Genomic DNA, 15,864 nt, shown 5'->3' with positions numbered 1-15,864 from the left:
TATAAACCACTCTAAGTCCTCCAACTTTATACTGGGAAACCTATCAGCAGGAATTTTTATCTCAGTTATAGAGGTGGGGAAATCCAAGATGAAACACTTGTAGATTTGCTGTCTGGTAAAAGCCAGCATTCTAGATTGCAAATGGTGCCTTCTGCTTGTGGCAAACTATCCCTCAGGGGTCTATCTTAGAATGGTACTAAGTCTGTTCATAAGAGGTTCACTCTCACAACATAAAATGTCAAATGGCTCACTTCTTAATACTAGAATTAGGTAACTAATTAGATAACTAACACCTAGGTAACTAGGTGTTAACACAGTAACATCAAACACAGATGGCATTTGCCTTTCTGGACTCATCTGTTAAGTTTCCTAAAATCTCCCAAGCTGTTTCATGGCTCTGATCCTTTATTCTCTTCTTTCCTTATGCTATACAGTAAACATTCCTTATGAGTCTTTAGTGAAATACTTTATCTTTTATGAAATTGTCTCTGATGTCTCTTCTTTAGATTTAGCCCTCCAGACTTCTGGGATTCTATTAAATCTCAATACATTTCATTTTTGCAGTATTTTTCCCCATACTAGACCAGTAAGTCATCTCTCTGTTATGATACCATCTAATGCAGCACCTAAAAGAAACCAGGTCTGGTAACTGTTAATTGCAGAGGATAATGCATGAACATATCTCAGGGATTTGATCAAAGTAAAAAGGAAAGTATGTATTAGCTAAGTTGACAAAGATATAGCCTTTTACCTGTTTGGAGTTGGTTAAATATAGCTTTGCTCCCAGATTTAAAATCTGCAGCTTTACCAGATCATCTTCACTAGTGAAACTTTTAGCCATCTTCCTCAAAACATCAGGGGCAATTTTAGGAACTCGTTCACAGTTTTCTCCAATCAGCCAAAGAATACTTGCTCTAGCCACAGGAACCTATTAGAAATGGATTACATAATTAGAAATGGATAGTCATACCCTAACATTAACAAAAAATGGCTTAGTATTATCAAAATTTTACATCTATTAATTTGTCATATGTACATCCAGGGAATGCTCTTACATTCATGGATTTTTCTTGAGTTATCAAAAAATAAAAAGATAGGTAATGGGCCAAATCTGGTTTACCAGCTTACTTTTGTCTTATCCATTTCTGCATTCGTGCTATGATGCTAAAGTGAGTTGTTGCAATGAAAACTACAGAGCCCTAAGCCAAAAATACTGATTACCTAGCAAATTATAGAAAAGGTTTGCTGACTCCTGTTCTCAAGCCTCAAAGCCATTAAAAATTTTTTTTCTGGGCTAATTTTCTGTGTTGAGCCCCAGGAATGCATGTATTAAAAAGTATCACTGATGGTTCCTAGGACAAGTGGTTCACAAACCACATTCTAAAAACCTAGGAAAATACAGAAAAAGAAACTGAGTCATAGCCGGGCGCTGGTGGCTCACGCCTGTAATCCTAGCTACTCAGGAGGCTGAGATCTGAGGATCACGGTTCAAAGCCAGCCCGGGCAGGAGAGACCGTGAGACTCCTATCTCCAATAAACCACCAGAAAACCGGAAGTGGCGCTGTAGCTCAAGTGGTAGAGCGCTCGCCTTGAGCTGAAGAGCTGAGGGACAGCGCCCAGGCCCAGAGTTCAAGCCCCACGACCGACAAAAAAAAAAAAAAAAAAAAGAAACTGAGTCATTAAAGACTATGACTACAAAAGCACTACTATCTTCTAGTATGTCCACTAGAAATGTATCAAACTCATAGATCAAGATCTACTTAAAAAATTATGAATCCCTATGTATTATTCAGTCAACAAAAAAAAATAAGGATAGATTTGTCCAACACTGCACTTTGGCATTATATTTATAAAATAAAGTACATTTCAATATAATTTGTTTTCTTAACAATCACTGCTTTGCTACAAATTGGAAACCTTCCATCAGAACCATTAAGACCAACATTTCAGAGTATGTAAATTACTTTTATTACTATTTGCTTATTTGTATCCTCCCTATTCCAAAAGGAATTTGAGAGGGTATGTAAATTAGTTTTTGTGAACATTTTCACCTAGCATAGAAAATTTGTTGTATAGTAAATGAAAAAGCTGATGGCTATCATTAAGTGATAGCATCAGGAGACAACACTGTTTATAAAATGTTTTTAGAATTTCTCAAACTTTTAATGGTTTCTGTATACTGGCAAAGGTATCCATATTATGACTACAAAAGAAAAAAGTGAGAATACAAACCTTTCCATTGTTAAACTTTTTTTTTTTTGTCAGTCATGGGGCTTGAACTCTGGGCTTGGGTGCTGTCCCTGCACTCTTCAGCTCAAGGCCAGTGCTCTACCGCTTGTGCCACAGCACCACTTCTGGTTTTCTGGTGGTTTATTGGAAATAAGAGTTTCACGGACTTTCTGCCAGGGCTGGCTTTGAACCATGATCCTCTGAGCTCAGCCTCCTGAGTAGCTAGGATTATAGGCATGAGCCACTGGTGCCCAGCTCTCCATGGTTAAACTTTTATCACAATATTTACTATTTCAAATTGTCTTGAATACCCATACTATAACAATAAAAATATTAACCACCTATGTTGACTCTTTTCCCCAAATCAGAATGAAATCATCGAAATATCTTTAGTATTTAAAAAGTATGTATTTCCCAAAATTAAAACAGCATCATCTTTAAACAAATACTTATAAAAAGTTTAGAAAGACAGAAAAACCTAGTTTACTTATGTAATAGAAAAAAAAGGTCTAAGTGGTTATTACAAATCTATTCAAGCAGGATGATAAAACTAATACCCTTACAGTATTACTGATTTCTGGAAGGAAAGAGGTTATTTCTAATGTTCCAAAGGTTAAACTGCATTAAGACCTTACTCCCAATCTATTATTTTAAATTGGGCTAAAGAATAGTAATTGAGTGGTACATTAAATTTTCCAGTATGGAGCAATTCAAGTTGCCTGCCACAATGAAAGGTACTTCTAAATAAGAATATATGAGCAACTTCATATTTCAGTTATGCTAGATTTATTTTTCTTTAACATTTTATTACATATTACCGGTATAAAAATTAAAATTCTACAACATATAACAATCTGTTATCCCATTTAAGTAATTTTCTTCTGGTAACACTTTCTATTCTCGTTTGCAAAATAGCTAATCCCAAAGTGAAATAAGGGTTTTAAATTTTTTTTCAGTATTTGAATACTCCAGTATTTTTCAGTATTTGAATACTCCAATCATTGAGAATGCACACATTTAAAATACATCTGCTTGGAAAAATTAAAAGCAATAAATCAGTGATCACAATGAAAATATCAAGGTAGTGATAGTGTAGGGATGATAATATTTGGAATTTTATAGTTAATAAATTCCAAAGTAAATATTCATTTAAAAAAAAAAAAACAGAAAAATTCTCCGCAACCAGAAATATAAATACTGCATCAAATTCTTGGTAACAGCATTTCATTTTTTAAAAATATTAGGATACTGGTAGAACCAATGTTTCCTTCTTTTTTTAGAGTTAGAGTTCTAAGATTTTTCTAATACCTGTTCTCCCTCTCTCAATTAACAGGATTCTCATGTGTATACCACTAATACTATGATGATACAATTGGTACTTTAAAAGATTAAAAGTGAACACATTGCAAATAATAAAATTAGCCACTTTTAGTTTCCATGGGTTTTTTCAACTACAGAATAAATAGAAGCACTGTCCTAAAAAGCAAACTAATAATACACATGTATAGACACATGTATGTGTGGGCACGCATACATGTACACATACACACAGTCATACATATAATACTTTTATTATGAACCTCTTCTTTTCAATATTCTCAAAGACAAACTAGATTATAAATCACTTTGCCTGATTCTTTATTCTAAATGCCTGGAGCAAGTGGTTAAGTGCACCTTTCAAACCTACTACAAGGCAGTTTCCACTGCTATTTTAACCCATTAACTTGCCTGCAAAAACAAATAATGATGCGTAGCCCACCACAGCCACTACAGAAAGGCATCTAGAACAATTTTACAGATCATTCTGTAAGAAGCTCAATCTAAAAACTATTGTGTTTCAATAACAGCCCCTTATATGGTCTGAAATAAATACGCCACAAACATCAATTTTATTTATTTAAATCTGTCAAAGGCAAAATCAGTAAACAAATTGCAAACCAATAGCAAAACAGATCTAAGATCCCATGTGTGTCTGGACTCAATATGCATTAAAAATTAAGTCTAAATTGTATTAGGGTTTCACAGCATGGAGAGGGAATGTGTGATATGGCAGGTGTTCACCGAAACATCTGGGTCAGAAGTAAAGTGCCACTTTAATATTACAGAGTAGACTTACACAATAACATCTCCCAATTGTTCTTTCATAATATGGAATGTCCTGTCCCATTAAACATTATGTGAAATCTTTCAAGCAATCCTTGGGTTGTATGAATTTTATTCTTAAAAAACTTTATTATAAAAGCAGTATTTACTATTAATGAAGGACACACCAAAAGATATCACAGTTATAATCATAACATATAAGTTAACTACTGCAGATAAAATCTATCCAACTTGGAGGAATTACCATATTTTCCATGGTTCCTACTAATAGAATCAAAGAATGGAATCAAAGTAATGGAATCAAAGTCTTGAATATGATAAAAATCTATGTATTCTGTTCTAAAATATTACATAGGTAATATCAATTTATCCTGTCTACTTTGCCAGGCACTGTTTTTAAGAATCATGTAAAATTTCTCCATCATTACAAAAGCCTCCATCAACACTGTGTGGTATAGAAGGATACTAGAATAACCAAGAGGTTATGATACCTGATCACACCTCCGCTTATCAATGGTAGAGCTAGGACTATACAACAACAGAAAGTCAATCTGGAATATCTATCAGACCACTGGCCAGAGACCAAGTGACTAAATTGGAAAGCCAACCAGCAGGTCAAGAAGATTGGCTCTGGCCCCACATTGATCATTTATGTCATGGATATAAATAATATTACCTCAATAGGCTCATTTACTAAACACCAGGATGGTTTTGGAGTTCCATTCTGCCACACTACTCAGTATCTCCCAGTCTCCTGTTGTCTCCCCAGGAGCCAGATTTTTCAGGGCACTGTAGAGCACCCTCTTGCCTGTTTTTCACACCTATACCTGATGAGTGAGATTTTCTCACTCATCCTCATCTCTTTCTATACATGGGTGTGGTGGCCATGGTGGGAAGAAGTCTATCACTTAGTTCTCCCTCTTCCAAGGAGGTATATGCTTTCACTCTGACAAAATATCCTAGGAACTGAACTAAAAGAAAACGTGTTAAATAATGGCCTTTTCCTTCAACAATGGTCATATTGGATTCTCCTGAAACTGCTGCAGTTTAAGACATTACTTCTAGGTCTAAAGGTGAAACCGGAAAGAGGTTCCCATTATATATCTCACAAATTTAGAAGTCATTTGCTCATTCTTAAAATAGTAATCATGTGTTTGGTTAGATTGATAAAGCTCTGTTTTCTAAAATGAAAATATTGGTTTTTATGACCAGCTCTCGTGACTAGGACAGCAAAATTCTGGGGGTTTAATTACTACTATTCCTGACAGTCAGGCTTTTATCTGCTACATCCTCACCATTTTAGGGGGTAATAATTTGTGCATTTAATTCTTGATCATTCTTAAGAATTCTACACAACAATTGTCTTGCTTCCTGCTTCAGGCACCTCAGCTTCCTAAGTATGAATAATGATTAGTAACAACTCATCATCAACCTTTTATTTTATTAAAGTTTAGATGTGAACAATAGAATCACATGTAGCAGCTTCCTTGTATTTACTTTTTAATCTTTCCTATTATTAGATTCCAGATTTGTTTACTTTTGCTTCCCCTCTGCCTTATTATCAGGAAGGTTATTATATTTTATTGTCTTTCCAAATAACGTGTATTTATTAATTCTATCTTACAAAATCAAGTTTCTTTCCTTTATGTTTCTATGTTGAGTCATCATTCCTTCAGATTTGTTAAGGACAAATCTGTATTTTGATCTCCTTACTTTAAAAATAAAAGTATTTATAACTTTAGCCATGTAGCCATAATTTAGAATAAAATTCTATTTCATTTTCTGAAAGCATTTAATGAATATGCTCTTAAAAGTGGCTCTTATCTATTAAAGGAAGCTTTAGCTGCATTTACTAAATCAAGGTTTTTTCCACTGCTTTCTCTGTGTGCTTGTCTTTATTTATCTACTATGAATACCTAATATTAGAACAGCATATCAAAGTCTTCTGCAATAACTATATTTAATCAATATCACCTTACATTCTGAATAGGTCCCTTTCCTCTACATATTTATTCAATTGCCTTATTTTTTGTGCAAATAGATTTGGACTTCTTAGTTTCTTTGTAAATTGGAGATATTTCACTTACAATATTACTTTTTATCTACTTAAATGAGTTTAATTCTGTTACTTTCTTTCTAAAATTTATGCAATATTTCTTTCTTTTCCTTTTTATTTTCAACTTTCTCTTGATTAAGGTGTTCAGATTATAAATGACCTATAGCTACTTTTTGTTTTCATTCCAATTTGAAAATAGATACTTTAATGAGAAAATAGTCCATTCATATTCAGAGCAGGATATATTTCTTTCCTTTTTCTCATCTTTGTTGTGTTTGTATGTTTATTATTTATTTTTCCATTCTTACTCTAACAGCCTCTGATTTCCATCATATTGTTATTTACACACACACACACACCCTTCGCTACATATATAAGTGATATAAAAAAGTAGTGAACTGGGTTAAGCACTTAAGTAGCTACACTTTAACTTAAGGTAAGGATATTTTCAAATAGGGCAATTTTTTCTTTTAAGAAATTCCAAGATTTGTCTGGTTTAGCCCTCAAACAATGCCACAAATTTTACTTACAAGCAGCTAAATCTAAACCCTTAACAATTATAATTGCCTCTTCTTTGCTAACAGAACCAGAACAAGCTTACTAACATAAATTTTAGCTAATTTTATGCAAAAACTTTAGTGGTATAGCATTCCACATTTCTATTTTCTTATTATCACATACTTCTCTGCCATTACTGGTTTAAAAAAATGAATTAAAAAAAAGAAAAGTCATTACCTCCTCTATCAAAACCTAGTTTTCATAGGAGCTAATCTATTTTCATCTATTGACTATTCTAATTTTATCCCCTCTTCTCTCTTCCTCTCATATGAGAACTTCAATATTCTTCTATTCTCCAACACTTCCTCTTCTGTGTTCTGTGTTCTTATATATTTAGTTTAGATTATTAAATCTTCATTACAGTACTTTTCAAGAGTTCTAATTTAGCACTTTCGTAAAACTGCTTATTGTTGAGATTTAATTATGTGTATAAATAAATATATATACTAGTTTGCACATGTATCTCTAGCCTGTATTTCCCATTTAGAATTGTTTGTGTTCAGTCATTAGCTTTAGAGAAGTGAGTCTTACTAGGAGCTACATCACTTATGTAGGGTGTAGTTAAATCGTGTCTCAATATTCTGCTGAAATTTGATGCCTGATAAGACAGGGATGAAACAAGGAAGATACGATCAGAAAATTATCCATTGGATTTAGTAAGAAGGAAATAACAACTTTAAGGTAAACAGCTGAATGCAGGTAAGTCAAAAATCAAACTGAATAAGTGGATAAATAAGATAAAGAAAAAACTTCTATGTACCTTCAAATAAACTTCAGTTTTAAAGAAAAGCATGAAACAGGTTATATCAAACATTTAGGCAGCACTTGTTCCAGCAAATGTTCCACAACACACAAGCACCAATGTGACATAACACTCAGATTTTTTTTTTTTTTTTGGGTCCGGTCGTAGGGCGTGAACTCTGGGCCTGGGCGCTTTCCCTCAGCTTTTCAGCTCAAGGCTAGCACTCTACCACTTGAGCCACAGCGCCACTTCCGGCTTTTTTCTTTTTGCTTATGTGGTGCTGAGGAATCGAACCCAGGGCCTCAGGCATGCAAGGCAAGCGCTCTACCACTGAGCCACCTTCCCAGCCCCAACACTCAGATTTTTATGAGGTCATTTTCCTGCACTTATACTAGCTACATATTGGGGTAGCTACACTTTGTTTTCTCAACTGATAAAAGTTGCCGGCATTCCCTTATGCCCTAAATGTGTCAATCAGTGCAGAAAGGAAGAAAGGAAGACAGAAAGACAGAAAGACAGAAAGACAGGCAGGCAGGCAGACAGACAGAGAGAGAGAGAGAGGAGAGAGAGAGAGAGAGAGAGAGAGAGAGAGAGAGAGAGAGAGAGAGAGAGAGAGAGAGAGAGAGAGAGGAGAGAGAGGGAGGGAGGGAGGGAGGGAGGAAGGGGAAGGAAAGAAGGAAGGAAGGAAGGAAGGAAGGAAGGAAGGAAGGAAGGAAGGAAGGAAGGAAGGAAGGAAGGAAGGGTGAGCAAGCTACAGTAGAAAAATCTTGAAAATAGTAAATTTTGAAATTCTGACAACTATCCCTATGATCCTTTATTTTAAAAAATTCGAATTATAGGTTGTATTGTCATGTCCTGCAATTTACAAAATGACATTTTTTTAAAGAGTACAATGAGTTACATTGTGGAATACCCTACACCCTTAATACAGATTTGTCTCATAATTCTCAATGATTTTATTCAAGTCATTCACTTTTTAGTATATCATATCATCTACATGATTCTAAAACTAGTAAGCATTAACCAGGTTCATTTGGTTAAAGTAATATCTAACAGATTTCTTCATTGGAAGTCACTATTTTAGTCTCTGAAACTAAGAAATATAAAGATATATTCGGTGACTGTGCAATATCTTTTTACCACTTAAATTCTTGCCAATTTATATTTAGTATTTGCCAATAATTCTTGCTTGAATCCATTATCATTTTGATGGCTGGCAGATGTTGGTATTTTAACTCCATCATTCTTCTACCCTTCATAGATGTTTTCAAATTGTAAGGGAGAGCTTCCCTTCCTCTGCTATCTATCCATCCATTGGTCCATCCATCAAACATTACAGTGGGGACTCAAAGTCTATATACTATGCTATAGGTTATAATCATTTTAATATAATTTATTTTAGAGCCTCGTGTTCTTTTAACCTAGATTTGTGTCTTTTGATGCAGGTTCTACCATTCTGTGAGCACTTTCTTGCTTTATATGTCCTACACAATGTTCCAGGTTCACCCTATTCTTCTATACTCTACCTTTGAAATCAACCATTACCCTAAGACATTCCAATCCATTTAAGTAGAATATGGTATTTAAAAACCAACATCTACCAAAAAAAAAAAAAAAAGAAACAAGTAGTGCACATGAACTTTAAAAGCATGTTAACTAAAAGAAGCCAAAACTAAAAAGCACCCCTCCCCTGAAAAAAACACCTAAAAAGCCACATATCATATACCTCTATACATATAAAATACCCATAACTGGAAAATTTGAAAAAAAATAGAAAGTAGTTTTGTAGTTTCCAAGGGATAGAGTAAAAAGAGAATGGGGGAGGGGGATATAGTATTGAACTTTTTTTTTTAAGGATGGGGATGTTTTACAATTACATCATGGTGATGATTTTACAAACTTAAATATACTGAAACCCAATTTTATGACATGAAATTATTTTCTGAACACCAAGTATGTTCATTAGTAATAAGGATATTGTTTCTAGGACCTTCCAAAGAACAGCAAAGTGATAACATGTTGCTATATTCATTTATTCAAATATAGATGTGCACATATATGCATTCACATAACATCTATTCATATATAAAAACCATGAAACACAAAGTGCTATAATTCTAACTCAACACTACAAACTTCATTCTCTCCTTTTCTCTTTTAGATCTTTAACAGTAGGAAATATTAGGACCAATATTTGAATCCAGATAGACTTTAGGATAAACATTTACTTTAAGAAAACTATAATTTACTAAGCAAAGTTTGGTGGGACACAACAAATATCTCCTCATGGATACTCACAGTGATACTGTCCAAGAGTTTAGCCATATGTTTAATTATCTCACCATGTTGTGCAGGTTGCATTTGCAGTAATTTCTTTATAACAACCACACTTTCAGCAACAACTATTTCTGAAAGAGACAAAGATTATTCATTTTAAAATATCTGCAATATAATTAGGCTTATCCCAATATGGGCCAAATTTAAATTAACAAACATTCTTCCTGTTTTACAAGACTAGGTAAAAACTACAAACATGACTGTCCTTTCTGCCTTTTCCAACTGACAAAGGCTGCCCACCTTCTTTGGTTCAAAACCAGCAATTAACCATTCTGATCGTGCTTCTGATATCTTCTCCTCTCTTCCCTATAAGATTCAATTATTCTGTCCTAACAAAAGAATCTCCCTATCTCCAGCACTTGAATTTAACACACTTGCAAAGTCCTTTTTGCTATGTAATAGTTTTAGGATTTGAGTAGTTCACAGGGAGCATTATTCTTCCCACCATAGATTCCCTTCAGGTAAATTCACTTTTTATGCTAACTACAGGTTTTTTTGTTTTTGTTTTTGTTTTTTATTGTTGGTTGTGTGTCCTGAACTCTGGGCCTGGGTGCTGTCCCTCAGCTATTCTGCTCAAGCTAGTGCTCTACCACTTGAGCCACAGGGCCACTTCCAGCTTTTTATGCTTATGTGGTGCTGAGGAATTGAACTGAGGGCCTCATGCATGCAAGGCAAGCACTCTACCACTGAGCCACCTTCCCAGCCCTACATACAAGTTTTTAAAGAGCTGAGCACAGTGGGATTATTCCACTAGATGCACAAAATGATTCTACGTCTGGACATTTCCTAGTTTCCTCCTTGACCTAAACAAAAAACTTAATGGTCCTAACTCCAAAAGAAGAGCCTACTATTAGCCTCAATTTGCAAATGACAAATGTGGAACACATGCAGACTGAGTAATTACTCAAGAGAGAAGTGACATTTAAACACAGGCAGTCTGATTCTACATGTAAGCCAATGGCTGCCACAGAGTAAGTACAGTATATGGGAAGACTACTGCAAATTTATTTTATATTATCAGAAGCTTCCTTTAGGCCGTGAACTACAGAAAGGCAAAAACTAGTTATCTTATTATTCTATTCCAGTCCACACTAAATACTTATTGAATTACAAAAACATACCAATTCTTTTAGTTTGTAGTAGATGGCAATAAGGTTACTGAAACTAATTATGTTAATAGTTACCTAAAATAAATTACTTTAAGCAATTAAATTATACTAAGACAAGTAAAATGCGAATTTCTTCTACTAAAGACCCTAAGGAAATTTGTTTATCAAATTAATATTAAAGAGTGATTGAAGTTATTAAAAGTTCAGTAGGCTCAGAAGTTCACACCTGTAATTCTAGCTAGAAGCAAAAAGGTATCAGGATTTTATCTCAACAAACAAGCCAGGCCTGGGGAAACAAGCCTGTAAACCCAGCTATACAAGAGGCACAGGTAGAAAAATCATTGTTTGAAGCCAGTCCTGGACAAAAGTGCCAAAACTCTACCTGAAAATTAACTAAAGCAAAAATAGCTCAAGTAGTAGAGCACTTCGCTAATAATCACAATGCTTTCACATCAAACCCCAGTATTACCAACACCACCAACAAAAATATGGCAATATTCTGTTTAGGGCAGCTTAGGAAAGTTCTTTTAGGTCAAAGTTAACAAAAAAAAATGAAAATAATTAATGTGTTAAAGAGTAGAAGCAAAATTACTGCTTTAAGTGGAGTATCTGAGCACCCCAGCTCAGGACAGAGAAGTCTGAGAATCATGGTTTGAAGCCAGCCTGAGCTGGAAGTAGAAGTGTGGCTGCAAGCTGTAAGTAGAAAAGCTAAAGGAGAGCTCCAGGTTCTGAAGTCAAGCTTCAGTATCAGCACCAAAAAAAGAAAAAAGAAAGAAAGAAAGAAAAAAGAAAGAAAAGGAAAGAAAGAAAGAAAGAAAGAAAGAAAGAAAGAAAGAAAGAAAGAAAGAAAGAAAAGAAAAGAAAGAAAGAAAGAAAGAAAGAAAGAAAGAAAGAAAGAAAGAAAGAAAGAAAGAAAGAAAGAAAGAAAGAAATTAAGGGCATAAATGAATTTGTTCTTTTTCTAACATCAGAAAAAAAAACAAAACAGTAAGTTAAATAGAGAAAATTTGAAAGTAGGACCAGTAGTCTCATATCTAGTGCTATTTGCATGCAACTAAATTTTAAATGTTCTGGAATTATCTTCCCAAGGAGTATATTTTATTTGACCAAGAAAGTCACATGCAAGAAATATAAACATGCAGGAAATGAAAAAAACATGTTTTTAAAGTTAAAGTGTGACCAAGAGGGACAAAAGGGATGTTATTGTTCAAAATAAAAATAAGTATGTGGATGACACCTATTTTCTCTAGTTACCGTGTACAGATTTGAAAAAGAAATTTTTTTTTAAGCTGGGCGCCGGTGACTCACACCTGTAATCCTAGCTACTCAGGAGGCTGAGATCTGAGGATCGAGGTTCAAAGCCAGCCCAGGCAAGAAAATCTAAGAAATTTATCTCCAATAAACAACCAGAACAACGGAAGTGGCACTGTAGCTCAAGTGGTAGAGCGCTCACCTTGAGCTGAAGAGCTGAGAGACAGCACTCAGGCCCAGAGTTCAAGCCCCATGACCGACAATAAATAAATAAATAAATAAATAAATAAATAAATAAATAAATAAATAAATAAATAAATAAATAAATAAATTTTTAAAATTTAAATATATCTCCTTGCTGAATGTGATGATACATGCCTATAATCCCAGCACTTAGGAAGTAGAGGCAGAGGATCAGAAGTTCAAGGCATTCTGGACGTCACAGCAAGATTTTGTCTCAAAAACCAAGGGATACGATAAACCATTTGCCCAACAAACATAAGACATAGCCCTGGATTAAACTCCCTCCCTCACCCCCCCAGTCAGAAATAAATAAAATTATCTCCTTGATAATTCTGACTGGTATTTATGTGGAATGTTAATACTATATATTCTTTCCATCATAAAATCTTGAGTTTATAGGTACAATGTTGTCTATGTTCACAAAAAAGAAATGTTATTTGAGAATAAATTTCATTCCAACTTTTTCATCAAAGCATTACCATCATATTAAGGGTTTTCTACAAATATCTATGTGTGGAAAAAACATTATTTACACATAGTGTAGGGAATAAAGAACTATTTCAGTAAAAAAGTTATTTTTCAATTATATTATAAAAATAATTAATTTTCAGTGTTTTACTTCATGGCTTGTTTGTATCTGGACATGACATTTAAGATTATCTAGACAGAACTATTTAAGATAAAGTTTTAATTATTTTATACAGAAGCATATGTTTTTCCTATAAAGAATCTTAAGCAATTTAAAATGACAATAAAAGATTTATAAAGGTAAAAAGATGACTTGTTTTTGCTTTTCCTCCAAATGATCCTAGTTATTTCTGCGGTGTAAGCCATAGCCACAGAAACACCTGACATTTTATCACTGAATAGATAATATGAAATCTAGACTACATATTTTGCTATATATATCTAGTTTCTCAGAACACTTATTTAATTGCTCTGCTTAACCATGAACCTGTTCCAATATACTCAATATACTCAATCTTGAATATAAAAGTATTATGAGAATTTCTGAAAGAAAAAAATGTACACTAACATTTTTTTATTTAGCTGGTTTCCCATGTTATACAGTCATTTGCCTGCTTTTAGCACCCTCTGCAGGTGAACCAATGTTATGCATGACTTACATGTCATTAAAAAGCAAGAGAATAGAATTTTTGTTGAAAGGGTAAATGGAGATGATTTAATGGTGAAAATAGAAAAATGTTCTTAGTTAACTCAAGATAAATACTGTTTCTCAGTTAATTACCTAATTTTTTAAATATACACTTATGTGAATTTCAAGAATAAAGGAAAGGTCACATGCAGAAAATAAAAACATGTTTTTAAAGTGAAAAGGGATGTTATTGTTTAAAATAAAAATAAATACATGGATAACATATATTTCATATATTTCAAATATTTTGACTCCTGATATATAGAAAAAACTAAATTGCAATAGAAAGGATTACAGCATAAAAATTAAAATAAGAATAGTCAAACTAGAATTTGACAGTGAAATGAAACTATGAACTTACCATCTTTATTGGATAGTAGACAGACCAGGCCATTGAGGCAGGTGTCTGAGACTTCTGAGATGTTGGTTGCACATCTGCCTATAGTCTGAATAGTGGCTGCTGCAAATTGCTTATCTTGGCTTTTCACATAGGTCTAAAAGAATATTTTCATTAGCTTACATATTAGTACTATCCAGTGAATCCAAAAGCCTACTTTAAATAGCCATGTCACTACATAAAAAATTCCAAAATACATAACACAGGAGGACTTCTCATGAACACAAGAGGATCAACTGGTGAGTTAATACAGTTTTTCTCTTTTTATGTAAAGAAAGTGCCTTTTCTATAGAAGAGACATGTTTTGAAGCCAGTTCAATTCACCTGTGGCCATAGTGGCTTGAAACTGCAAAACAGATAGTAAGAGCAGTCATCCAAAGACAGTATTTAAGATAAGGGCAAGGTTGAAAGAAACAAGACTCTCTCTTTGGAGGTTTCAGTTCATTTAACCAGAAGCAACTGCCAGTCTATGAATAAAAGGGTCACTTTTGTACAGATAGTAAATTTAAAAATTGGGAGGAAAGGAAGAAAAGTACCAATATGCTATTAATAAATAATGATTTATAAATATATCAGTATTGGCTAAGAACCTGAGATATGATATATTCTAATATATAAATATGAGTGGGTCTTCTAAGGAATCCTAATTTTTTATCAGGAAGTTTCCTAGAAATATACATAGCTTGAAAGCTAAGTAATCTAGTAAATAACCAAACAACAATGAACATGATATAATATTCTACTACTGCTGAAAGATACAAGATCACTGAGCTAAAGATAACTACAGTGTCCATAGAGCTAAAAAAATTAATTCAACATATCTATGGAAAATTGATAAAAGTTGAGGGCTGGTTAAAAAAAAACAAACCACCAAAAAAAACGAAACTCTGAGTTTGGAGACTGAAATCAAAGAATTGAGGTGCTAAGCTATCACAGGCAGACAAATCCTGGAGACTCTTTTCTCTACTGAAAAGCCAGAACTGGAGACATGGCTCAAATGATAGAGCACGAGCTGTGAGTAAAAAAGCCAAGCAAGCACGTTAAGTTCAGGTCCTAGTACCAGCAACACCCTCCCCACCCCCCCCTCCAAAAAATAAAAACAAACCCTTCAGGATTAGTGTGTGTGTGTGTGTGTATGTGTACATATATATATTTTTTTTTAAGAAAACTGCTGATAACATGTGGAACTAAAAAAGCTCTTTACACAACTATTCAGAGAAACTGAAAAATTAAAATAAATTTAAAAAGAAAATGACTGAAGCAATTTGAAATTCATGCAGTTAAAATGCTTTCTATTGCTGTGCTTTACCACTAAGGCTTCGGAGTTGACTCTTATAATAAAGAGCACAATATCTATGAAATGATTTTTGAGTAATATTTTCTGGAGAAATTCAGCAAGAAAATAACTCATTCATCAACACATATAGTGTGAAAACACAATAAAATCAACTAAAGAAGCTAGACAAATAATCCTAACTACGCAGGAGGCTAAAATTTGAAGGATCTCAGTTGAAGTCAGCCAAGGCAGAAAAGTCTATGGAACTTCATTGCCAAAATAACAAGCAAAAGGCCAGGCTGTAGGTATGGTAGAGTGCAGTCAAGCAAGGAAGTTAAGCAAGCAAGAGAACCTGAGTTCAAATTTCAATATTCACCAAAAAGAAAAAAAAAATGGTGAAACGATGA

General features: G+C 33.8%; 1 protein-coding gene across 1 annotated transcript in view; it reads right to left on the bottom strand.

The window, feature by feature from the left end:
• Window positions 1–15,864, bottom strand: part of Ap3b1 (adaptor related protein complex 3 subunit beta 1) — a 229,246-nt gene that overhangs the window by 119,620 nt on the left and 93,762 nt on the right. The window contains exons 13-15 of the mRNA XM_070031216.1: window positions 14,146–14,278; window positions 9,987–10,096; window positions 752–928 (exon numbers count right to left, since the gene is read on the bottom strand). Coding sequence (XP_069887317.1) covers window positions 752–928; window positions 9,987–10,096; window positions 14,146–14,278 — 420 coding nt within the window. The remainder of the gene's footprint in view (window positions 1–751; window positions 929–9,986; window positions 10,097–14,145; window positions 14,279–15,864) is intronic.

Source organism: Dipodomys merriami, unplaced genomic scaffold (genome assembly GCF_024711535.1).
Source record: "Dipodomys merriami isolate MVZ:Mamm:240054 unplaced genomic scaffold, mDipMer1.0.p SCAF_20, whole genome shotgun sequence".
Classification (NCBI taxonomy): domain Eukaryota; kingdom Metazoa; phylum Chordata; class Mammalia; order Rodentia; family Heteromyidae; genus Dipodomys; species Dipodomys merriami.
This window is presented reverse-complemented; position numbering and strand designations above follow the sequence as displayed.